The 26,989-nt window shown below is 42.0% G+C and overlaps 1 protein-coding gene across 5 annotated transcripts in view; it reads right to left on the bottom strand.

Annotated features, from left to right (window-relative positions):
* APAF1 (apoptotic peptidase activating factor 1) overlaps positions 1-26,989 on the bottom strand; it is a 223,331-nt gene that overhangs the window by 171,831 nt on the left and 24,511 nt on the right. For all 5 annotated transcript variants that reach the window (XM_029599744.1, XM_029599743.1, XM_029599746.1 and 2 more), the window contains 2 exons: positions 23,616-23,747; positions 9,701-9,939 (listed from right to left, as the gene is read on the bottom strand). In XM_029599744.1, coding sequence (XP_029455604.1) covers positions 9,701-9,939; positions 23,616-23,747 — 371 coding nt within the window. The remainder of the gene's footprint in view (positions 1-9,700; positions 9,940-23,615; positions 23,748-26,989) is intronic.

The raw sequence follows: 26,989 nt of genomic DNA, 5'->3' as shown, positions 1-26,989 counted from the left end.
AAATGAGAAGCTTGGGAGTGAGTGCCAAGGTGGTGGCCTGGATAGCAAACTGGTTGAAGGACAGAAGACAATGTGTGATGGTAAATGGAACTTACTCGGAAGAGAGAGCAGTGATGAGCGGAGTGCCGCAAGGGTCGGTGTTGGGACCGGTCCTGTTCAATATCTATGTGAGCGACATCGCGGACGGGACAGAAGGTAAGGTTTGTCTATTTGCAGATGATACTAAAATCTGCAACAGAGTGGACATGCCGGAAGGAGTGGAGAGAATGAGATGGGATTTAAGGAAGCTGGAAGAGTGGTCAAAGATATGGCAGCTGAGATTCAATGCCAAGAAGTGCAGAGTCATGCATATGGGGTGTGGAAATCCAAAAGAAATGTATTCAATGGGAGTGAAGGGCTGATGTGCACGGAGCAGGAGAGAGACCTTGGGATGATTGTTTCACCGACTTCAGATCGTTAGACACAATGTGACAAGGCGATAGCTAAAGCCAGAAGAATGCTGGGCTGCATAGAGAGAGGAATATCGAGTAAGAAAAGGGAAGTGATTATCCCCCTTGTACAGATTTATTTATTTATTTATTTATTGTTTTTGTTATACCGAGTTTCATGATAGGCATCACATCAACCCGGTTTACAAATAACAAGGAGTGTAAAGCATAACGTAAAAAACAATATTTTCAATAAGAACCTTGAACTTTAAATACAGTGAATCAGAAAAAGGGAGAGGGAAAGTTACAATAAAACAAGGAAAATAAACTTGGGATGGAAGGGGAGAAATTGAACAGCACAATATTTACATTTCAGCCTATTGATACATTAGAATAGCAAGTGAAAAAATAAGACTATGAAACGGTACATAGGTAATCAAATGAATAAATATGACACAGTTGTGAATGGTAATAGTATGATAAATATTCAGCAGGAATTAGTGAGAGAGGGTTTGAGGTTGGTTGATTCGTGTTTACATTCCATTATTGATGATGAGGCCTCACCAGAGTACTATGCTCAGTTCTGGAGACCGTATCTCTGAAGGGACAGAGACAGGATGGAGGCAGTCCAGAGAAGGGCGACCAAAAAGGTGGATGGTCTTCATCGAATGACTTATGAGGAGAGACTGAAGAATCTAAATATGTATACCCTGGAGGAAAGGAGGAACAGGGGTGATATGATACAGACTTTCAGATACCTGAAAGGTTTTAATGATCCAAAGTCAACAACAAACCTTTTCCGTTGGAAAAAAAAAATCAGCAGAACCAGGTGTCACAATTTAAAACTCCAGGAAGGAAGACTCAGAACCAATGTCAGGAAGTATTTCTTCACGGAGAAGGTGGAGGATGCCTGGAACGCCCTTCCGGAGGAAGTGAAGACTAAAACTGTGAAGGATTTCAAAGGGGCATGGGATAAACACAGCAGATCCATAAAGTCTAGAGGATGTGAATGAAGTGAAGAGGTATGGGGGTGGCTTGTGTGAATGACAGATACTACCTGGTAATTAATACCCTTATTCAACAAACATACATGGTTAATGCGACTTCAACATTGCTCTATGCTTCAACGGCAAGAGCATATGTGGGAAAAAAGGATTTGCCATTCACAAATAAGCGGGGGAATAGCTTGCTTGTTGCGGTGTTTACTACCCCAAACCAAATAAGCCTGATACTTCACTTTCAATGCATATCCAGCGGAACTCTCTGCTTCAACGGCAGGAGGGAATAAAGATAAGAGGATTTACATTCAGACAGCAACCAACAAGGACTGAATTGCATAGTCTGGTTAAACAAATAAGCATGGGAGTAGCTTGCTTGTTGCGGCAGTTACTACCCCAAATCAATTAAGCCTGATACTTCACTTTGAAAACATATCCAGCACAGCTCACTGCTTTAATGGCAGGGGGTGAAGAAAAGAGGATTTATATTCAGACAACAACCAACAAGGACTGAATTGCACAAGCTGGGTAAACAAATAAGCATGGGAGTAGCTTTCTTATTGTGGCGGTTACTACCCCTAACCAATTAAACTTGATACTTCACTTTGATGCAGATCCAGCAATGCTCTCTACATCAATGGTGGGGGTGGAAGGAAATTAGAACCATAAAGTTACCAACAAGGGCCCTGATCTCAGTGGTCAGAGTAAAAGATAACTATGAGAAAAATAAGTGTGAAAGCTTGCTAGGCAGACTGGATGGGCCGTTTGGTCTTCTTCTGCCGTCATTTCTATGTTTACATAGAAACTTCAAACCGTCCACTCCCACAGATTTTCAAGAACGATGAACGCTTTTGCACAAAAACACAGCATTATTTGAATTATATATTCTATTTATTCTATACAGGAACATCGGTATATAAAAATTAAAAATAAATAAATAAATATAGTTGTGACACTGAACTATGATAAATGTACGCACAATAAGAATAAATCAGCCAACCTCTTTGTTGAGCCCTCAGGATGGACTGCCCTTAAAATGAAATTCCAAAATTTCTCTTTTCTATTTAAAAGCACTTCATGATTTCCACCTCCCAAGGTGTACATACATGTTCAAGTACAGTCTGTTTCTAATCAGTAAATGAATGTTGAAGAGCAAGGCAATATGAATCTTACAACTATGGTGCTCTATCAAATTCTTTTTGACAGATCGTTTAATATGTCCTATATATCGCTTCGAACAACATGATCCGAGATAGAATCTGTATAATATTGTTGAGTTACAGCATAATTCATACCAGGGTGTTACCATGTTGTACCTGCCATCAAGAGATTGCAAAAATCACATTGCCCACACATATAGTGCTCCTGTTGCTGCTATATGTCATTGGCACTTCCCAAATCTGAAAGTACCACAAAATCTTAACATTTTACCCCTTGTATATGCAACAATAGGTAGTTCAACAAAAACAAGGTACAAGGATAATATATGTCAATGTCTTTTAATAGATCTCGCTACCGCTGTGGCTTTGCTAGCATATGGAAGAACACAAACCATGTCTGTAGTCTGACATGCTGTTGTGTATTGTAAATAGCTAACACAATCAGCAAAATGTGCTCTCTTTTTGAATGATAGATTTGGGATATCCACATTGCCCCCCCCCCAAAAAAAAATCAATTAGTGAATAATTGAGCCTGTTTACAAAATTAGAAAGATCTGAATCTAACTTCCGTAAATGAAAAATCTGGTTCACTGGTAAACCAGATTTTAAGACCAAGAGATGACAACTGCCAAATCTCAACTATTGTGTTCCTGCAATTTGCAAGAAACTGAAATACAAATACCATTTCCTTTTTTTTATAAATCCAAATATCTAAAAATACAATATGTTCCCTAGGATGTTGCAAAGTAAACTGCAGATTAGATTCAATCAGCAAAAGTTCTTGCACATGTTTAACTACTAAAGACCAAAGGAAAAAAAAATATCAATATATCTTCTCCACATTAATATGTGGGCCCTCCAAACTGACAAATAAATCCATTTTTCCTCAACATTGCCATATAGAAATTTGTAATAACCGGGGCTATGGGAGAACTCACTGCCAAACCAAAAATCTGATGATAAAAACTATTGATGAAACTGGAAAAAAAATGTACATAATGCAACAAGCTAGCTCCAAAATAAAAGTCATAGGAATGCGTGAAGGCTATGGAAAATCCAATAAAGCTCTAGTAACTACTTCCAGACCTAATTCTTGTGGACTACTGGTATATAAAAGAAGCTTCCATCTGTGATCACAAATATCATTTCAGACATACAGTACTCCCTTGCAATTGGTTTAGCAATCTCAGCATATGAGAAGTACCGGTATCTTGAATGTCTGATTGTATGTGTGTTATTACCAGTAACAAACATTTGTTCACAAAGTACCTGATTCACTAAGGGATTTTCCCATAGATACAAAATGGGAGGAAAGCCTTAATGAATCTGGCCTAAAAATTGCTAAAGGCTCAAGTAACGAACCCCTACCTGTCACTAGCAGGCAGCATTGTGGCGCTATAAATGACTTATGAATCTTTGGAATGCCATGTAATACACGAACAAGTGGGTATTCTACATGCAAAAATTGTTTTTCTTTATGAGTTAAAAAAACAGATTTACCGTAATTGCCCAACTTAAAGTCTCCTTAATTTATGATTGAATCGGTAATGCTGGATCTTGATCTAAATCTCAAATAATAATGTGTGTTGGACAATTGCTGATGGAACTCGTCCACATATTTGTCTTTATTTAAAACCACTACTTCACTCCGCAGGTTTTATCACTATATGGGAATCACAGCGAAGCTCTTGTAAAGCACATTGCCGTGGGGCAGTCAAATTAATTTGGGTCCTACATTTAGAGTGCTCTATTTTCTCTAAATTCTTCAAAAGTAAATCCCAAAAAGTAGAAATACAAGGATCCATTATACTAGGAGGAACCCACTTAGGCCTTTTAACTATAGACATGTCTGTTTGAAACTTTTTTGATCAGAGAAAAAAAAACAAAAAACATTTGTGAAGCCCGAATGTCTAACTATTGAACAAATAATAACCCTTAAAAAGATTCTCCTGGGTGGAAGAAATATCAACTCCAGCTAAAATTAATCACCGCAGATGTTTCAGAGTTTGAGACCTGGTGGTTAGATGTGACCATTGCACCTCTTGATGGCAACTGTTTCCACAATAATCTTGCACAAAAATCTGTGCGCTCAAAACTGGCTGTGTTGATCTTCTCCTAAAAGGACACAGACCTATTAAAAGATAATGGCATGATTTATCCTTGCACTCTGTTTTTGTTGAACTACCTATTGTTGCATATACCAGGGTCAAAAATGTTAGAGAGTTTGTGGTACGTTCAGATTTGAACAGTGCCAGTGACATACAGCAATAATGGGGTCACTATAAACTTGCATGCCACACACAATTATGCTTTCAGGTGGAACAGTTATACCAATGGTGCAAGGAACATTCCATTAATCCCATCACCTGCAAACTCTTCAATTTGAGTGCATATTAGTGCCATAGCAGCTTCTCAGCAAGAAAACAATCACCGATCTCCATATACCCGCTAATCTCCTGGTTTATAAAGGGCTTCCTGCATCTGTGTTTCCCCACGCGGAAGCTGCTTGTACCCTGGGACATTAACGTGGTACTTATGGCACTTATGGAGACCCCATTCGAGCCTTTGGACACAGCTAACCTCAAATTCCTGACGCGGAAAGAGGTCTTCTTGGTAGTGGTTACATCAGCACTGATAGTAAGTGAGCTGCAAGCAATAGTTAATTCCCTCCATATTTATAATTTTTCAACAACAAGGTGGTCCTACGAACACACTCAAAATGCCTACCGAAAGTGCTATCAGCTTTCCACATAAACTAAGGCATCACTCTTCTAACTTTCTTCCTGAAACCACACAAACAGGAATGGGAAAAAATGCCTCCATAACTTGGACTGCAAGAGGGCCTTGGCCTATTACAAATGCAGAATGCAGGGACACAGAAACCTACAACTATTCATTTCCTACGATCCCAATGGATTAGGAATACCGGTGGCAATGATAACCCTGTCAAACTGGATTGCACCTTGCAGAGCACACTGTTATGCTTCCAACTTGCTTTCCGTGACTCATCCAATAAAAGCGCATCAGGTACATGCAACAGCGACCTCCACAGCACATTTGTGTAATGTACCCATCGAAGAGATCCCAGCTACCTGGTTATTGGTCCACACCTTCACGTTGCACTATTGCAAATGCAGACAGTTCTGTGGGCAGGTGGTGTTACATCAATTAGCACCAAAACAGAATGCTGTCCATTGAGGAGTCTGGGTTGCAAACAAATGAAAACCTCGGGAAACTACTTGGCGGCAACCCCACTCAGCGTGGCTAATTCAGCCTGCTTATCGATGAAGAAAAGCAAGTTTGCTTACTACAAATAGTGTTTTCCGCAGATAGGATAAAATTAACCATGCATTCCCACCTGCCTACCTAAGAACTTAAGAAGTTGCCATACTGGGTCAGACCAAGGGTTCAACAAGCCCAACATTTTGTTCCCAATAGTGGCCAATCCAGGTTACAAGTTCCTGGCAAGTACCTAGCAAGTAACCAAACACTAAATAGATCCCAGGCTACTAAAGCTGGTAATAAGCAGTGGCTATTCCCTAAGTCAACCTGACAATAGCAATTTATGGACTTCTCCAGGAATTTATCCAAACCTTTTTTAAACCAGCCTCACTGCCTTAACCACATCCTCTGGCAATGAATTCCAGAGCTTAATTGTGTGCTGAATGAAAAACAATTCTCTCTGATTTATTTGTTTTACTTGCTATCTTCATGGAGTGACCCAGTCCATGTATTATCTGAAATAGCTGATTCTCATTTACCCGTTCAAGTCTTTTCATGATCTTATAGACTTCTATCATAACCCCCCCCCCTCCACCATCTCTTCTCCAAGCTCAACAGTCCTAACATCTTTAGCCTTTCCTCTTAGGGGAGTCATTCCATCCCCTTTATCATTTTGGTCGCCCTTCTCTGTACTTTCTCCAGTGCAACTATATCTTTTTTTGGGATGCAGTGACAAGAATTGCAACACTACTTAAACTGCAGTATGGAGTGATACAGAACCATTATGACATTCTCCGTTTTAGTCACCATTCCCTTCCTAATAATACCTAACATTCTGTTTGCTTTTTTTGAATGTTGCGGCACACTGAGCCAACAATTTTAATGTATTCTCCACTATGTCGCTTAGATCATTTCCTGGGTGGTAACTCAGGAAATGATCTATACCCAAAGTGATCGCCAAACCTTTATCGAACATTCTTAACTGTTCCTTAGAGCATGGCACAGTCCCTAATTTTCTCAAGCAAGCAGTAGTGAAACCGCTACTCAAAAAACCCAATCTTGACCCTGCCACCCTATCTAATTACAGACCTGTCTCCAATCTACCCCTCCTAGCTAAAGTCCTGGAAAAACTAGTTAATTCACGCCTATCTGATCACCTAGAACAGAACAATATTCTCCCTTCCACCCAACACGGTTTCAGGAAGCATTTAAGTACTGAAACCCTACTGCTCTCCCTACATGATACCCTCATCAGAGGAATCGACTCAGGATCCTCTTACCTGATTGCAATGCTTGACATTTCTGCCGCATTTGATACAGTCAATCACGATGTCCTCCTCAATATCTTGAAGAGTATCGGGGTTACTGGCAATGCCCTCTCCTGGATTCAATCGTACCTCCAAAATCGCTTCTTTACTGTTTTAGTGGACAACAATGAATCTGACCCTATCAGTCTCCCTCAAGGTGTGCCCCAAGGATCCTCTCTCTCTTCTACCCTCTTTAATATATACATGCTTCCCCTTACCACGCTCCTCACTAACCTTCACATCAAGCATTTCATATATGCTGACGATGTGCAACTCATTTTCCCATTCTCTGACTCTCTACAAACTGCGCTACAGAACTGGGAATCCTGTCTCTCCTCTATCAACCAACTCCTCAATGACATGCAGCTAGCTCTAAATCCCAACAAAACTGAACTTTTAATCATATCTAACAGGCATCCGCTCCCAGACATTCCTTTTGCATACTCATCGACCACTTTCCCCCCGCACACTCGCAACCTAGGTGTCCTTATTGACAATCATCTCACCTTTAAACCATTCATTAAATCCATCCTAAAGGAATGCTACTTTAAGCTCCAAACAATAAAAAAACTCAGACCCCTGCTTCATTTCTCCGACTTCCGCACTGTTCTCCAGTCTATCATTTTGTCTAAAATAGACTATTGTAACGCTCTCTTCCTCGGCATCCCTGCAATACATACCAAGCCTTTACAACTTTTGCAAAACGCCGCCGCTAGGACTCTATCAAACACAAGAAAAAGAGACCATATTACCCCCACACTCATAGAACTACATTGGCTCCCAATAAATTCACGAATTCTTTATAAAGCACTATCCATCATTCATAAAAGTCTGGTAAACTCCAACTTCAACTGGATCAACCCCCCCCTCCTCCCCCGCACCTCCAACAGACCCACCCGCACAGCCCTTCAAGGGACCCTTCGTGCCCAACCCATTAAAACCTTCAAACTCTCCTCTACTATTAGCAGAGCTTTCTCCCTCGCCAGCCCCACCTTATGGAACTCCCTACCCCATGATATACGCCTAGAGACACATACACCCAAATTCAAAAAAAAACTGAAAACCTGGCTTTTCCAGCAAGCCTACTCCATATCCCCCCCCACCACTTAGAATTTCCCCTCTAGAGAATTCCTCTATAATATAATCTTCGAGCTATGACCATGAATGCTTTCGATTTAAGACTAAGAATTTGCCTGCTGTTTTTTGTATTTTGAACTCTCCTATCTGTGTATATAGTTTTTTACTCATATTGAGTTATATTTATATCTAGTTTTCACCCCCCTGTTTAATGTACTCTATTGGTTATATGTAAGGGCCCCGCCCAAAAGTTAATCCTGTTCCGCTGTTATATGTAAGGGCTCTGCCCAAATGTTTTTGTTTTTTGTAAACCGATGCGATGTGTCAACGGATGTCGGTATAAAAGAGACCTTAAATAAATAAATAAATAAATAAATGAAACCTAACACCATGTAATTACAACAAGGGTTATTTTTCCCTATATGCATCACCTTGCACTTGTCCACATTAAATTTCATCTGCCATTTGGACGCCCAGTATTCCAGTCTTGTAAGGACCTCTTGCAATTTATCACAATCAGCTTGTGATTTTACTACTCTGAATAATTTAGTGTCAACAAATTTGAGCACCTCACTCGTCATACCCCTTTCCAGATCATTTATAAATATATTAAAAAGCATTGGTCCAAGTACAGATCCCTGAGTTACTCCACTGTTTACCTTTTTCTAATGAGAAAACTAACCATTTAATCCTACTCTCTGTTTCCTGTCTTTTAACCAATTTGCAATCCACAAAAGGACACTGCCTCCTATCTCATGATTCTTTGCTTTGATATGGACTGAGGAGATTTCTGGATCACTCATTTGTGCGGGAACAACCATGCATGCTCAGTAGATCTAAAAGCTCTATAAGCCTTGAAAGACAGCTCCGCCTCGAGCTGCCAGATGATGTCACCCACTCAGCATGGCTAATTCATCATGCTATCTATGGAAAACACCATTTATGGTACTCATACTTGCTTATCTAGATTGAGGGTTTGAGTCGTAAGTCATGCTTTGCTTGTTTTGATTGTTGTTCTACTGCCTGTATATATTACAGCCTATGAATTCCACAAGGAAGCCTTCTTTGGCATAATGCAAGTATTAAGAAGAACCTTAATAGTTAATCTGAGAGATTATCTCCAACATGCCTTGACTTATAACTGAGGTTGCGACCCATCAGAATATATGCAAAATAAAACCATTTGGAGACACCACCATTGAAATATACTCAAATATGAATTTCAGGCACTACGTCTCATTTTCTTAATATAAGATATGCATGCTTATATAGCATTCTTATGCAAAATACTGCACAACTACCATCCAATTACAGTTGATACTCATTTTATCTTGGAAAGATGAGACAGGAGTAGCTCTAAATTTAGCTCAAAGACATTTTTCTACTTTCTCTGTCTGAACACTTATCTCCACTGTTTTCCTCCATATCCTCTTTCTTCCTTGCTCCTTTCTGGACTCCTGACAAACTCTAAGAACACAACTGGATGGATCTAGCTATTGCTTGGTTACCTTAGTTGGCACTTTAACATCCTTTCCAAGAATAGAAAGATCTTTGTAATAGTCCCTCAGGTAGTCATCCAACATTTCAACACTTATAGACATGGCTTCATCAAGTGCTTCATAATCATAAGACGATGACTTCCTTATTCTTTTGAACTGTTTATTTTGAAGTTGTTTAACATAGTAATCCCAACGATGTGGAAAATCTCGTAACAATGCACCGATCAAAGACACTACAAGAGGAGAACCTGAAAAAACAGAAGTCAAAAAAGTTACCATTTTCACACCTCTGTAACAAAAATAAGTGAATTCAAAACATTACTGGTAAAGGGGGAGCCAAAAGCCTTTAATTCTCAGCCTCAGCTTTTCCTAACTTAAGTAAACAAGGACCATGGGAGTAGTGTAAACTCTCCATTTCCATACTCCACTGTCAATGAGAGGACATGAGAAGGGAGCTCTGTGCTCTGAGCATTTGTGAGATCCCAATAACATTTTCTCACTTTTTGACAACATCCCTCATAACGTAAGAAATGCCATGTTGGATCAGATCAAGATCCATAGAGCCCAATGCCATGTTGTATCAATCAAGGTCCATTTAGCCCAACATGCTCTGTCTAACACTGGTCAGTTTGGTTACAAGTACTGAGCACATCCCCAAAGTAGATCTATTTCTGGTTGCTCACTGCCAGGGGTAAGCAGTGGCTTTACCAAGTGTACCTGCCTAATAATAATAGACTTTTCCTCCAGATACTTGTCCAAACCTATTTTAAACCTTGCTATGCTAGTCGCCTTGACCATATCCCTCTGGAAACAGATTCCACAGCACTAAAAGAAAGAAATTTCTACGATTTGTTTTAAATCTGCTGGTTGTTAATTTCTTAGCATGTCCTTTTATTTTAGTATTTGAAAGGGTAAATAAATATTCCCTATTTAAACCATTCCACTCCACTCAAACTTCTATCATATACTGCTGGGTGAATTCCGGGCTACAAAATTAAAAATTCTGCTTAAAAAATCTGTAAATTCCACAAAATTCTGCATGTCAAAATAACATTTTTGTAAATTCTCATACTGCATTTCAGTATAATTCAGTATTTTCATTTAAATCATAGTAAAGAACAAGAGTCCTTAAGGTTTCTCACTGCCAGCCCAGGCCAGCATTATTCCTGCTGGAGCTGCAGTTCCCCCTACAGGCAGAGGGACTCTGATCCCCACTGGGCCTGCAATACAGAGCCTGGGCAGCAGCTTGTCTCATAGCCCCAGATGAGGACCTGCAGCCATGAGCCCCAAAAAGCAGATGCCTTGTGCAGCTGCCCAGCAGGGCACTTAATTCAGCCCTGGGAGAGAGTAGATGATGTAGGAAAAGTAATTCAAACTGTAGTTACGTGGTTTTAGGTTCCATACTGGGAGTCACCCCCAGGAAAAGGATCTAGGCATCATCACAGAAAAAATGTTGAAATCCTTGGCTCAGTGTGCAGCAGTGGTCAAAAATGCAAACAGAATGCTAGGAATTATTAGGAAAGGAATGGAAAATAAAATGGAGAACATCATACCACCTCTGAATCACTCCATGGTATGACCACATCTAGAGTACTGTGTGCAATTCTGGTTGCAGGATCTCAAAAGAGATACAGCAGAACTGGAAAAGGTTGAGAAAAGAGTGACCAAAATAATAAAGGAAATGGAACAGTTCCCTTATGAGGAAAGGCTAAAGAGGTTAAGGCTCTTCAGTTTGGAGAAGAGACCTGAGGGGAGATTATGACAGAGGTTTATAAAATCATGAGTGGAGTGGAACTAGTAAATACAAATCAGTTTATTTATTTAACAACATTTATAAACTGCATTGCTGATCAAAAAGATCACCCAAAGTGGAGTACAATAAAAAAAACTGGGGATACTTCATGAAGTTACTAGATTTTTTTTTTGAAGGTGTAAATAAATACATGGATAAAGGTGAGCCAGTTGATATAGTATGGTTTGGATTTTCAGAAGGCAAAACTCTGCTAACATGCTATTTCCTTCTCTATAACATCAGAAAAATTCATCCTTTTCTTTTTGCACACACTACCAGAACTCTCCCTCGTCTCCTCCCGCTTAGACTATTGCAACCTGCTCTTCACAAGTCTCCCAGTGAGCCATCTCTCCCCACCACAATTTATCCTAAATTCAGCTGTTCAAGGAGAAATTACTACTTAGCTGATAATTTCCTTTACTTTAATGAAGACAGGTTAATCCACACCAGTGGGTTATGCACCTCTACCAGCAAATGGAGATGAAGCATAGCTGACGTCACGGTACATGTACCTCTGTACTGACATCAGCCTGCCAGTACTCTCTGCAAAAGTCAACTGTGAACAACTAAACAATACATGAACTATTAATATACAAACATTCAAGCTCTCAGTTAACAGGAAAACCCTGAATTCGAACAAGGAGTGCAACATCACTAATCTAGGGACTGGATCCGACACTTACCAGTAACCCCTAGAAACGCAGCCACTCAGGACAATATCACCACCATTCAGCAGCCAAGGGTGGGAAGGTGGATTAATCTGTCTTCATTAAAGAAAAGGAAATTATCAGGTAAGTAGTAATTTCTTCTCTCTTAGCATTTAGAGAGATTAATCCACATCAGTGGGATGTATCAAAGCTACTCCTTAACAGGGCGGGAGGCTGCCCATGGTCCAGCCAACACCACATGAGTGAAGGCTGCATCCTCCTGGGCCTGCACATCCAGGCAGTAATGCCTGGAAAAGGTGTGTTGGAGGACCACGTTGCATCTCAGCCAATCTTGACAGGAGATTACAATCTAATCTCTGTCCATGACACTGCCTGAGCCCTAGTGGAATGAGTCCTAATCTGACTAGGCAACAACTGCTCAGTATCCAAATATTCAGCCATTACTACCTCCTTAATCCAGTGGGCTATTGTAGCCTGTAATGCCAGCTCACCTTGTTTACTCCCGCCGTGGAGAATAAACAGCTGGTCTGTCTGACTGAGAGTTTTAGAGCCTCCAAATATCTCAAGATATACCTCTTGACATCCAGGGACCGTAACAGGCGATAATCATCCATGTCTTTCCCTGTCCAGAGTCAGCAGGGAAACGGATTGATTCAAGTGAAAATCCAAGATCATCTTTGGCACAAGACAGAACAGTACGCAGCTGAATCATCCCCGCAGTCACTCACAGAAATGGTTCCCTGCAAGACAAGGCCTGAGGTTTGGAGACGCTATGTGCAGAACAAGTGCCACAAGAAACATAGTTTTCAAGATAAGTATCCTCAAGGAGAGACTACACAGTGGTTGAAAAGGTAGGACCTGCCAAAAATTCCAAAACCAGATTAAGACTCCATAAGGGCACCGGTAACCACAAGGGAGGACGAAGTGCCTCACCCCTTTTAAGAAACGGGTCACATCTGGATGAGCCGACAAGGGTCCACCATCCACCTGACCTTGGAAACACGCAAGAGCCACTACCTGTATCTTCAATGAATTATTCAGTCCATTCTGCAAAAAGTCCTCACACTAAAACATAGAAACATAGAAATGATGGCAGATAAAGAACACACAATCCATCCAGTCTGCCCTGAAAGCCCACGGCAGCACCCGCTATGCCATACAGGTCAGACCCATACTTATCAGTTTCTCAGACTGTAAAAGTCAAGGCCCTTGTTTATTGCTGTCTTGAGTCCAATTCCCCGATATCTCTTGCCATTGAAGCAGAGAGCAATGGTGGAGTTGCATCAACAGTATGAAGGCTTATTGGTTAAGGGTAGTAACCGCCACAGCAGCAAGTTACCCCCATGCACTCTTTTCTTCATTGAATCAATTCCCCCCTGCCGACTCTGGACAGGGAAAGACGTGGATGATTATCGCCTTTTACGGTCCCTGGATGTCAAGAGGTATATCTTGAGATAATTGGAGGCTCTAAACCTCTCAGTCAGACAGACCGGCTGTTTATACTCCAGGGTGGGAGTAAACAAGGTGAGCTGGCATCACGGGCTACAATAGCCCACTGGATTAAGGAGGTAGTCATGGCTGAATATTTGGATACATCAGCAAGATACCCCCATGCTTGTTTCCCCAGACCATAAAAGTTAGGGTCCTTGTTGGTTGCAGTCTGAATCCAATTCCCCTGTTCCCCCTGCCATTGAAGCAGAGAGCAATGATGGAGTTGCATCAACAGTATGAAGGCTTATTGGTTAAGAGTAGAAACTGCTGCACCAGCAAGTTACCACCATGCTCTCTTTTCTTCATTTCAATCCTCTAGCCTTTAGGGATCCATAGTGTTTATCCCATGTCATTTTGAATTCTTTCACTGGTTTTTATCTTCATCACCTCAAACACTCACCAAACCTGCCCATAGGTTAAGGAAGTAGAGACATGGCTGGGGTTGCCACCTTGCCTGTATCAAGGTGGCAACCGCAGCCATGGAATATTCACGCTTCAGCAACCGAGCCTTCTGAAGGGCAATACTGTAAAATAAAATAGAGTTGGATCATAATGAAGAAGAGCCACCTGTCGTAGGAGTTTCCTATGAACCTGAATCAGATAAGAGAGTCCACCAAGAGCCTTCCATAAATCTGCATACCACAGCCTCCTGGTCCAATCTGGTGCCACCAGAAGCACCATCTCTGAATCATTCTACCCAACATGGGCCACGGCGAAAAGGCATATAGAAGCTTGACTTCTAGTCACTACTGCATGAGGGCATCGATGCCCAAGGACTTAAGATCTCTCTTGCGACTGAAGAAGCGAGGAACCTTTGCATTGTTTAATGTTGCTAGCAAGTTTAGAAATGGAACGCCCCAGTGGTCCACCATGTCTGCTGAAAAAGTCTGCTCTTACATTTTCTTTTCCTGCAATGCGTGAGGCTGAGATCTGAAAATGTACTTCTACTCATTCCATGAGTTGGGCTATTTTCTGCAACACTTGCTGGCTCTTGGTGCCTCTTCCTGGTGATTGATGTAAGCCATTGTCGTCGCGATGTCTGACCAGGGCATATGCGCCCTTGCCCAAGGAATCACCTCTAGGGTGGCCGCCATCTACCAGAGCACCTGTAGATAGGACCACACCGTCGGGCGTATTGTTTCTGTCAATAGTTGCACCTGTGCCATCAGCTTCTCAGAGCGGCCCTCCAGCAGAAATACCCTGCCTTGCTTTGAGTTGAATCGAACCCCAAGATACTCCAGTGTCTGTGATGGCTGTAGATTGCTTTTGGCCAAGTTCACCACCCAAATCGAGTTCCTGAAGCAAGAAGATCACCTTGTGAGAGACCTGAATGCTCTCTTCCAGACTCTTGGCCTGAATCAGCCAATCTTCTCAATAGTGGTAGACCAGAATGGCATCCTTTTTAAACACTGTTGCTACCATCACCATAAAATTGGAAGGATATGGGTGCTGTGGCCAATCGAAAAGGCAGCGCTTGAAACTGATGTCACCCCAAAACAGTGAAACGCAGAAATTGTTGATGCGCCAGACAGCTAGGAATATAAAGGTATACCTCTAACAAATCCAAAGATGTGAGAAACTCCCTTGGCCATACTGCCATTATCACTGAGCATAAGGCTTCCATGCGAAAACGAGTCACCTGCAAATGACAGTTGACTCCCTTGAGATCTAGGATGGGGCAAAGAAATCCTCCTTCTTGGGCACAATGAACTAAATGGAATATCAGCCCACATTTTCTTGTTACCTGGGCACTGGAACAACAGTTGCAAGCCGAGGAGCCTTGACAACGAATAGTCCACCGCCTCTCTCTTCTGCGGACAGTAGAAGGGAGATACCATGAAAACGTCCCATGGAACACAGAGAGACTCCAGAGCACAGCCAACTCTTATCACCTCCAGAACCCACTGGTCTGATGTGATCTCTACTCACCTCCTATAAAAGAGAGAGATAGGTGACCCCCCCCCCCCCATCTCCTGTTCCTGGGTGGGTCAGCACACTTTCATTGAGAGGCACGAGGGGCACTGCTACCCAAGCCTGTGCGCTGTCTGGGCTGCTTCCTCTTTTCTCTCTTTCTTTTTTTTAAGCAATCCCCAGTAGGGAGATGCATGTCCACCATCTGCTGGAGATGGTGAATACTGAAGGGATGATGTCAGTGCAGGGGTATATATACCATGATGTCAGCTTTGCTCAGTCTCCATCTGCTGGCAGAGGTGCATAACCCACTGACTGTGGATCCACCTATCTGAATGCTAAGAAATCAGAACTGGTAACTCAACTCTATGACAGAAACAACATAGTCCCATATGGCTCCAATCCCGGAGGAATTTTCCCATCCTCCAGGGAATAAGAATTGGCTTCATCATCTGTTCCATCCAGATCCCTATCGGCATGTCTCGCAGCAGGTCTAGACATACTCAAGACGCTTAACCGCAGCACCAGGCATGCGGGAATCCACAGCCTGTGATCTTAAACTGTTAAGAATGGCTGGGGCCATCAACTGCACCTGGATCCATGCCAAACCCAGGGGATGTCGGTCCTGTACCCACTGAACTACCTTCGCTCACTGACAAATCAGTTAGAAGAGCCCTAATTCAGGCTAAACCTCTGGCAGTTTTTTTTTTAATTCCCATATCATGCTGGCAAGGACAAGGCTTAGCAAAATCAGACTGAGACAATTTTCCATAAAACTGTTGAAATAAGTTAGAGGGATCGCCAGGCTGAATGTCCGAATATGGCAAGCAGCGCAAAGGTAAGACGCTTAGGCTTCTTGCTATCAGCGCCATAGAGTTGTCAGTACGCCCAACAGGCGTCTGATAACTGCGCACCCAGCTATGCTCGACATGGGCACCCAATGTACTGCTCAGGTAAGCGCACAACTGTGCATCCACCTGATCGCTCCCACAAGCGCCCGTAAATGCACAAATGAGCTGCCGCAATAAAAGGGATATGCAATGGATAATTTGTACATCGGACACCCAGGAGAGTGACTGTACGTCAATAACAGCCTGGCCAGAGCTCTCTTCCCACCTCCTTGACAGGGCTATTCCCGATTGGTCCTTTTCACTGACACTTGTCAGTGAAAGGACCAATCCCCTTTCAGGACAGCCTTCTGAAAGGAGATTGGTCCCTTCACTGACATGTGAAGGTGAATGGACCAATCAGCAGTAAGTGAGAAAGTGAATAAATTAATAAGTGCCTGATACTTAATATTAATTTATTCACTCTTTCAATCAGGCCAGAACTTGGGGATGCTGCTTTCTGTGGATCCTCCTACTGAATCGTGATGATACTAATATGAGGAACCCCAGAAAGTAGGATTTTTTTTGGGTTTTTTCCATGAGCCCTTGGAGCATGGCATGCTTTAATGCCTGCACCCGGGCAGGCGTTAAATTTGCTGCATTAAAATGGGTGCCTTGGCTGCACAACAATTTTTGGCTTTGCAGGGTAATAGCTAATAGCCTCATCTACATGGAATTTGCATGTGATGAGAACTATTAGCTACGCGCCTGATTGGATGCGCATTTTGGACATGCTAATCCCCATTTTGCATCGGGCGCAAGTCTAGCGCATTCAACCACATGGTAAGTGGCGCACTGATCTGAGCGCATAATATTGCATCGGCCTGAAGGTCTGCTAGCAGTTGTAACTCTGAGTTGGCATTCTAAAGTCATGGCAAAAGAAATGTTTGCACTTTAATTGTTCAGCTTTGAAACCGGAAATGGCTCTCTCTCACACATGAACACAAACAATTAAGGGCATTATTAATTTCTATGGGGATTTTTTAAATCCTGCTAACTTCATTACTGAATGTCTACTGGAGATGACTCGAGTTTCATGGCAAGTTCCAGGCTCCTCCTTTCTAACTAACCTAAGGAGAAGAGGCATGTTAGACCAGAAAGAGACTTCTAAAAACATCCTTTACCATTATCAGCTATCTGAAGCCAACAGATGGAATCAGAGCCCTATTATGGAATGAAGACTTTCTCCATGAACCTCAAAATCTGGGGAATGACCAAGCTAGAAGGTCAAGAATCTTTTGCTAAATTCAGCTTTACAGATATTAAGGTTTTGTTTGAAATATTTTTATTGAATTACAGAAGAATAAACTTTTGAACAGAACATAAGCGACCGTACAGAAAAACCAAACAATCCAAGTTATCAATCTCTGGTCACAAAAAATACTTGTTGTTAATGTAAAAACACAAAGAGTAGAAAGTAGAGGGCAGAAGAAGAAAAGCGAAAGGAGGGAAAGAAAAAAAAAGAGGACGTTACAAGAGAAAGAAAGGAAAGAGAAAAGGCCAAGGTACATTGATTCCAGAGATACACAGAAATACACAATAGTCGCCTACCGTTCCCTTAAGGCAGTGAGACTATGTAGCCGTTGAGTGGCTTCCACACCCTGCTCCAATTTGCCATCCGATGGTATTTAATAGCCATTGTTTGCTCATATTCGCTAAATAGACAGAGTTCCACCACAGATGTTGGGAAAGCATGCCGCTGTGCTTCCAGTTGGCCATAATGTTGTGAACAGCAACAGTTAGCAAAAAATCTAACAATTTACGATGGGGAGCAGTGAGGTTTAAGGATGCGTCTGCTCCTTTAAGAATGATGATTGAGTAGGAAATGGGTTGGGAAATATGGAGCACAGCGGAGATAATTTTCCAAACCTGGTTCCAGAAAATAGTTACAACTAGACAGTGAAAGAGCATATGGGATAGAGTGCCAGGATCTGTTTTACATGTCCAGCAGGCATGAGTGAGTAAACCTGCGCGGTGTAGCTTCCAGGGAGTCCAAAGTGCTCTATGGAGTACAAAAAAGGATGTCTGAGTCAGGCTGGAGGACAGAGAAATGCGAGTGGATACACACCATGTGTATAACCAGGTTGCAGGAGTTAGAGAGTGGGAGAACTCCGTTGTCCACACTGAGTATAAGCCAGCAAGAGGATGCAAAGGTGAGTTTGTTTTGATTAGCTTATAAATATGAGAGGCCAAGTGGCCTTGAGGGCCAAACTTCTGATATATCGTTATCAAATATGGTAAGGACATGTGAATCATGCTTGACATAGGGTGTTCTTGGAGAGCATGTCACAATTGTAGCCATGCATAAAACTGAGAAGTAGGTAAGCCAAATTGGGTTCGCAAATGTTCAAAGGAAAGGATATGTGTATCATGAAGAACTGAAGAAAGAAACCAAATTCCTTTGGTTTGCCATAGTGGCCAATTTACCTGTTGCCCCGCTATTTTAACCATTGGATTACGCCAAAGAGGAGCAAGCGAGGAGGTTCGCCAAGAACAATGATTAGGAGGCTTGATAGAGTCAAATTCCAAAAATGCTCTATGAGTCGACTGCAATATTGGGTTTAGTGCTTGCTTATGAGGCAAAGGGACTCCAGGTAAAAAATCAGATGGGTATGGGTGGAGTAGATGAAACTCTAAAGACAACCATCTGGGGGGTTCCGAAAGAGGGCAGCATGCGGGGAAATAATTTTGTCCTTGTTAGAGAATAAACACCTGAAGGTAAGAGTAAAAATCAGGGAAGTTAACCCCACCCTCTTGTGAGACCCGTTTCAATTCAGAAAGTGCAATGTGAGGGGCCTTCTTGTTCCAAAGGAATCTGGGTAAAACACGGTCAATGAGTTTATAAAATTTTTTGGAAAAGAAGGCAGGTATCATGGATAAGATGTACGTTATCTTAGAGGCAAGAACCATCTTGATTGTATCTAGTCTACCCCACCAAGAAAGGTGTAAGGGAGACCATTGGAGAGAAGCATCCCGTAACTGCTGTAAAATTGAGGTTTCACAGCCGCTAATTGTGGATGCAATATCTGTATGAAATCTAATACCTAAATATTTGAGGCCATGAGTAACTTTGGTAATGGGAAATCGGGAAGTGTCTGCAGTGGACCCCAGTACATTTAAAGGTAACATCTCAGTTTTATGCCAGTTGACTTTGTATCCGGATATCAGAGAATACTGAGAAATAAGAGTGAAAAAAGAGAGTGTAAGGAAGACTCAGGATTTAAAAGAAAGAGCAGAACATTGTCAGCATAGGCAGACAGTTTAAAAGTGTCGTTCCCAATAATTATGCCTTTAATAGAAGTTGACAGTCTAATTGCGAGAAGTAGAGGTTCCAAAGCCAGGTTGAATAATAGAGGACAATGAGGGCACCCTTGACGAGTGCCTCTTTGTAAAGGGAACCGTGGGGACATGCGATTGTTAATGTATAAGTAAGCAGATGGAGAGGAGTACAACAATTTAACCCAGGATAGAAAGGTTGATCCAAAGCCAAACTATTGGAGAGACGAGAGCAAAAAAAGGCCATTCCACTCAAAAGCCTTTTCCGCGTCCAGGGAAACGGCTACCGCAGGAATTGAAAGAGTGGAAGCAAAATCCTGGACTTGCAGAAAAAGGCTAGTGTATTAGAGATCAAACGGTTTTTAATGAACCCTGATTGATCTGGGTGAATAAGGGTAGTCATTGAACGGAAAGCCTGGTAGCCAGGATTTTTGCAAAAATTTTATAATCTGTTTTCAAAAGAGATATGGGTCTGTAATTAGATATTTCAGTGACGTCACGCCCTGGCTTTGGTAGCACACACAATACAAGCATCGGTAAAACAAAAAATGGAGTCAGAGTGAGCAAGTAGAGAGGAAAAATATGTAAGTGGGGGGTTAAGATCTCTTTAAAGGCTTGGTAAAAGTCGGTGGGAAAACCATCAGGGACGGGAGCCTTCCCTCCAGACAAAGATGCAATGGCAGAAGCAATCTCTTCCTTAGTGATAGGAGAGTCCAAAGTTGCAGCTTGAGGGGATGTTAACGAAGGGTGAGAAAGAGAAGATAAGAACTGTTGGATGTCTTCTTGGGGGGAGGATGACTCAGATTGGTAAAGAGTATTGTAGACGTCCTGGAAAGTCTTCAGTATGTCAGTGTCTGTAGTTAAGGGCTTGGATGTAGAAGAACGCACAGAGGCGATCTGTTTCTTCTCCACTTTCTTTTTCAGATAATTAGCCAACAGGCACCCACATTTATTGCTTTCAGTGTAATAGAGAGCTTTGGTTCGGGAAATGCCAAGTTGGACTTGCGAGCTGAGTTTTTGATTATAGAGGTAGTGTGCTTTTAGAAGTGAAGTCAAGGAGGAATTTGTAGGGGAAGTAATATGTGCTTGTTCCAAGACTGAAACTTCATTTTGTAGGTTCTGTAAGATGGCTTTCTGAGACTGCAGAGAGTGAATAGTATATCAGATGATCTCGCCACATATTGTAGCTTTGAAAGCTTTCCAAAGAGCGATGGGAGTAATTTCTGAGGAAGAGTTGATTTGTAAGTATTCCTTAAACCTACTATTAATGGTTTCAGTGAACGTTTGCTCTGATAAGAGAGAAGGATTGAAGCGCCATTGATGGTCAAATGATATAGGAGAGCGTAGTCCAATTTGAAGAGTAACAGCAGCGTGGTCTGAAATGATGATAGGGCAAATGGTAGCCTCACGGATCGCAGAAGTTAAGGAACGTAAAATGAGAAAGTAATCAATCCGAGAGTATGAAGAGTGAGGAAATGAGTAAAATGTGAAGTCTTTGTCTGTTGGGTGGAAAAGATGCCAGGAATCTGATAGGCCAAGTGAATCAATCAAATGTTGTAACATCTTGCATGACTTAGAAATAACTGGTTGCACTGTGGTTTTTTTTATCCAGAAATGGATCGAGGGGCTGATTGAAATCTCCTCCTATGATGTAGGGAGAGGGCGGCAAAATCAACAATTGAGTGAAGACTGACTGAAAAAAATCAGGATCATCTGCATTTGGTGCATAAATATTGAGAAGAGTGTAAAACTGTTGAGCTATGGTGACCTGAGCCAATATCCAGTGTCGGTGGTTATCCGCTGCTTGATGAATAACTTGTGCGTCCAAACGTTTTTGTAGTAAGATGGCAACTCCTCTTTTTCCATATCGCTGGACTATAAAGGGATGCGTCCACCCAGTGTTTCTTTAATTTAGACGATTCAGGAGCGGTGAGGTGGGTCTCCTGAAGGAATGCGATATCAGTATGGAGAGAATGCAGATATGTCAGGATTTTTTTCCTCTTGATTGGGTGTGAGAAACCACCAACATTCAGTGAGGTGGTCGTGATAGATGTGATTGTAGATGCCATGTTGTCAGGTAGAAATAAGGAATTGGTATGCCATTCAGAGTAGCAACGCTATAGTGACCAAGAACCATGGTGTACATGATAATAAAAGCATCAATGGGCCAGATTGGCCATAGAAAAAAAAAAGGGATAAAAAAAAACTGAAAAAATAAAATATAACCCACATAGAGGCTAAGTAAGGTTGAGTGATAAATGAAAAAAAGCCATTGAGGCACTGAAAATTAAAAGAGCCTCTTGATGGACTCTGGCACCTGCTGCGCTCCAAGGCAGGCGCCAGAGTCATATCAAAGAATATATTGGAACCCACGATTGCTAGCAGGAGGTTGAAAAATTGAAAAGATATCTGAGTAACCTTACAGATAGTCCCAAAGGAGTGGAGGGGGCAGTGTCTCACGATTAGAGCAGCCGCTCGAGGATGGGGCGACCATTAGGTGCAAAAAAAAGTCGCCTCTCCGATAGTAGAATACACGGAGCGATATCTAGCCCCCAACACAGGATACTCAGCTAATCATTTCAGTGGATACCTCCACAGATTGCAGAAACTCATCGAGCTTCGCGGGCTGATGAAAAACCTGTGTATTAGTTTTGTAGGAGATCTTCATCTGCGCTGGATACAAAAGGTCAAATTGGGCCCCCATGGCCCGCAATTTAGGTCAAAGGGTGAGGGAAGCCTTCCTCTTGGCCGCCGTAGCTTTGGCGAAGTCCAGAACAAAGAGGACGGTATTTCCCTGCAATTGTATGGGTGACTTATTTTTCACTGCCGTCAAAATAGCAAGGACCTGGGGATAGCGCAATAGTTTAAAAATCAGAGGACGCGGGAACTTAGAGTTGCATAGAGAGGCCTAGATGGAATTCGGTGTGCCCGTTCAATTTCAAAAGATTGATCAAATTTTACCTGCAAGCACGCAGGAATCATGTTGGTCAGGAAGGTAATTGGATTGGAACCCTCAGCCCCTTCCGGTATTCCTAGGATTCTTAAATTATTCCTGCGATTGCGGTTAGAGAGGTCTTCCATCTCTTGTTGCAACTGCTCCAAGTTATTTGTAATGCGTGGCATTGTCGCAGTTGATAGGAGCAGGGATGAGGTTTGGGGCTTCATGTCCTTGAGCCGGGTTTGGAAACTCATGATTTGCAGGGCCATAGACTGCAAATCCCCCCGAATCGCCGTAGTGGCATCAATATTGTGTTGAATCATATCTTTGAGCTGTTTTAGTTCGAGGAGAACTAAATCGGCCGATGCCATGTTTTTGGAGGCGGTGGTTTTCTCCAGCGTAGGTGGGTCTTGTTTGGCTCGTTTTGAGCCTGATGCAGCCGCGAAAGCAGCTTCTATCTTCCCCTATTTGGAAGCCGACATGTTTGCAAGAAAGAATAGAGAGACAGGGACTGAGTTTAGCAAAAAGAAAGTGGATTCGACGATGATCTAATGTGAAATCTGGGAGAGCCTCGAAGTTAGGCGGCCATCTTTGTCGCGGCTCAAGAGCGCCCCCTACAGATATTAAGTTTTATCATGTTTTATAGACTTTCACCAATAAACATGATATCTCACAACTCTATCAAAAAATATTTTTTCTTATTTGAACCTGTAAATGCAGACAACCACATGATTTTAAACACCTGAACTAACTGTATCTGAACCTAGCTCTGCTGTTCTTGGAGCCCCACACCTCCCAGAAGATCCAGCTCAGCCTATATTAGGATGCTCTTTTCCAAGTTTAACAGGCAGCTTGATCTATCAGCAAAATAAGTGGAAGACCATCATATTAACATGATTAACAATGACAAACTTGCCTGTTTAGAACATGAAAAATAGGAGGAGAGGGCTGCAATACATACCTTTGCATTCTTTTACAATGATGTCAGCTTGTGCTGGAAGATTATTTATTTTCATATTAACATAAAGAGACAAAACTTCCAGTCCTTTATCAAGTGCAAGCCCACTCTCCACCGAAACCAAATACTTATTGCCTATAATTAAATTAAATGTAAATTAAGATCAAGGTATAAAGATTAATCCTATTATTCATACTAATAAAAAGACACATTGTAAATTATTAAAACAATGAAAAACAAAATTGAACTGTAACAACTTAAAAAACAGAACAAAATCAAAAGGCCAGTGTATTAAAGAGCGCTTAACATTGTCGGAGTATGTACAAAAACCAATGTTTATTGCATTTACTAATGGGCAATGTTAATGACATGCAAATAAACCCAGATTGAAAAGAACATTTGCACTTTATTGCAAAACCCTAATTATTCCTCTGGAAGGTCAGTTAATTTTCTCAAGATAAAGAAGCATTTTTTGAAGCAATTTCCATATCTACTTTACATACTAATAGGTAATGAGGTGTTTTGCACACTATTACTTCACTAACATGGGTTTTGCATGAACTTCGGAAAAGTAAAAACATGCACACAAAAAGAACTCTTGGGGTACAAACATCTAGTTTGAGTGTGTTAACAGTGCTGTTTTCACACATACTAATGTCTGCAAGTTTAAGGGCACATTAGTACATTGGCCAAAGGATACACAGTGTGGGGCCAATGCAATAAGGACGCGCAGAAAGCGGGTGCTGAACATTCAGCGCCTCCTTGCTAACACGAACCCAATCGGTTTTCGTGACTGTCGTCAGACGGTCACAAAAACCGATGCAGAGTTTGTTGGTGTCTGTTTTCCTCACCGGCAGACAGCCACGAAAACCGACGCCAATAGACCAGGTGTCAGTTTTCCTTACCAGCGGACAACAATCACAAAAATTGACGCCGGGTTTATCGGCGTTGGTTTTCGTGACTCAGCTGTCCGCTGGTAGAAAACAGACGCCGATAAACTCAGCGTTGGTTTTCATGATGGGTCCGACTATTTTTTTTTTTTTTTACTTTTTGTTTCTTTTATTTTTCATCCTACTTAATATCACAACGATATTAAGTAGGAGGCAGTACAGAAAAGCATTTTTTTCTGCTTTTCTGTACTTTTATTTTTTGATGCGCTCACCTATTAACGCCTGCTCCAGGCAAGCATTAATAGATGACAGTTAAATGTGCGTCAGAGACGCACTTTTTTTTTTTTGCATTGGGAGTGAATGACTAATAGCCTCATTCACATGCATTTGCATGTGATGAGCGCTATTAGATTCACTCCGTGTTGGATGCGCGTTGAATATGCGCTAATCCCCTTATTGCATTAGGGGTTTGATTAGCGCCTATTCTACCCGCGTCCGACTGCAGGTTAACAGTGCGCTCAGCTGAGCACACTGTATTGCATTGGCCCCTATGTTAGGGCTTCAATCCTCTTCCATTTGCTGGTGTTATAAAATGGGGAAACTAATCATTCTCCACTCTCCTCAAAACTGCAAATGGTATTTTAGAAGGTTGTATGGTAGCAGTTCCAGACTTGAAATCTTTGCACAATAAGTAATTTTTGCATAAATAAGACAAAACACTTTTAGCATCAGAAAATAGTTTCAACATTTCACAAGCGAGACCCCGCAATCACTATCCTGATGTGCTAGATCAAAGCTGAAAGCATGCAGAAACCAGTGGCATGGAGCAGAGGATGACAAACATGTAAAGGGTTCACTTTTCAAGGGTAATAAAGGAGACCATGTCTTTTTATTTTTTAAGTTTATATTTATTCATTTTTATATTTTTTGGATTTAGTTCAAGGCGAGTAACTGTAGGTATTTCCCTGTCCCCAAAGGGCTAACGATCTAAGAGAGGGTCATTTACTAAAGCTGTGTTTAGTATGTATTTAGTAGGTCCAAGAAAACAAACCGGCAACCGATCCAAGATGGTTGATGGCAACAAACACAAGGAGTTGAATCGGTATAAAAATGGACTTTATTGAATCTTGCCCGACTCTGGCCGAGTTTCGCTCATTCGAGCTGCCTCAGGGGCTTGAGAGCCACTTGAATTGGCTCAGATTAGCATGGATCTCTCATATCATAGTTTAGAGAAACATCAGCAAAAACTAACTATACAAACTGTTGAATCTGTTTTTACCAATGGAATCTCTTTTTTAAACCAGCCACTTTTAACAACACCGCTGTAAGCACAATGGCGATTCAGTACTACTCGCTGCTCAACACTGTGTTGAGCAGCGAGTAGTACTGATATGAGTAGTACTGATTTGAGAGATCCATGCTAATTTGAGCCAATTCAAGTGGCTCTCAAGCCCCTGAGGCAGCACGAATGGGCGAAACTCGGCCAGAGTTGGGCAAGATTCAATAAAGTCCATTTTTATACCGATTCAACTCCTTGTGTTTGTATGTATTTAGTATGCAGTAACCACTGTAACACAGTGATAAAGCACGGTATTTCAAATACCATGCATACTCCCCTCCTGGCATCAAAAGTATTGTAATGAACTGCAAATCAGCTTATTAGTAGGTAATTTAATGCAAACAAAACACAGCTTGCCTGCAAATTCACAAGCTGTGCTATTATCAGGAAAGTTAGCTACAACACTTGAGTTGTAGCTCACTTTCTCTAGGAGCATCGGGATGCTAACACACATCCTTAATGCTCCTAGGTGTGTCCTTAAAGGGCCCAAGTAGTCCAAATCTGTAGCCCCCCCCCAGTGAAGAAAAAAATCCCTGGAGTCTTGAAAGACCTTCCTATCCCACATCTCTGCCACTCCTTGAGGCAGTCCCAGAGCTCAAAAAGAAAAAAAAAAAACGAGTTAAAAAGGACCAGCCCTATTCCTCTCCAAACAAAACCTTGCACCCTTTTGTTCAAAAAGCTCCCCCTAGACAGATGACCCCTCTCAACCCCCTTACCCTCCCATTCCCCTCAATCTCCCTCTTGCAGTACGTCGGGATCCCTGGTGGGCTATGGGACCTGGAGTCATCCCTTTCAATATGGCACCAACCGGCACAGGGACTGAGGCCTAAAGGGCACTCCAAGATCCAGCAGCTTACCAGGGATCTTGAGGTACAACGGGGGTGGGGGGGGAACTGTTTGAATAAAAGGGAGCAGGGATTGGGGAAGGGCCACCACTACAGCTTTTTAATTTAATTTTTTTTTTTACCTCTGCAGTTGCCTCAAGGGGCAGTGAAGATTTGGGACAGGGGATTTCTTGAGACCCCCAGGCTTTGTTCTCCATATGGGGGCACATATTCAGGTCGCTCAGGCCCTTTAACAAGATGGTGGCCCACCGTTACATTATTTGCACTGGGGACACCAAAGCTCGGGTATTTTTCCTCACAGTG

This window comes from Rhinatrema bivittatum, chromosome 4, assembly GCF_901001135.1.
Source record: "Rhinatrema bivittatum chromosome 4, aRhiBiv1.1, whole genome shotgun sequence".
NCBI lineage: Eukaryota > Metazoa > Chordata > Amphibia > Gymnophiona > Rhinatrematidae > Rhinatrema > Rhinatrema bivittatum.
This window is presented reverse-complemented; position numbering and strand designations above follow the sequence as displayed.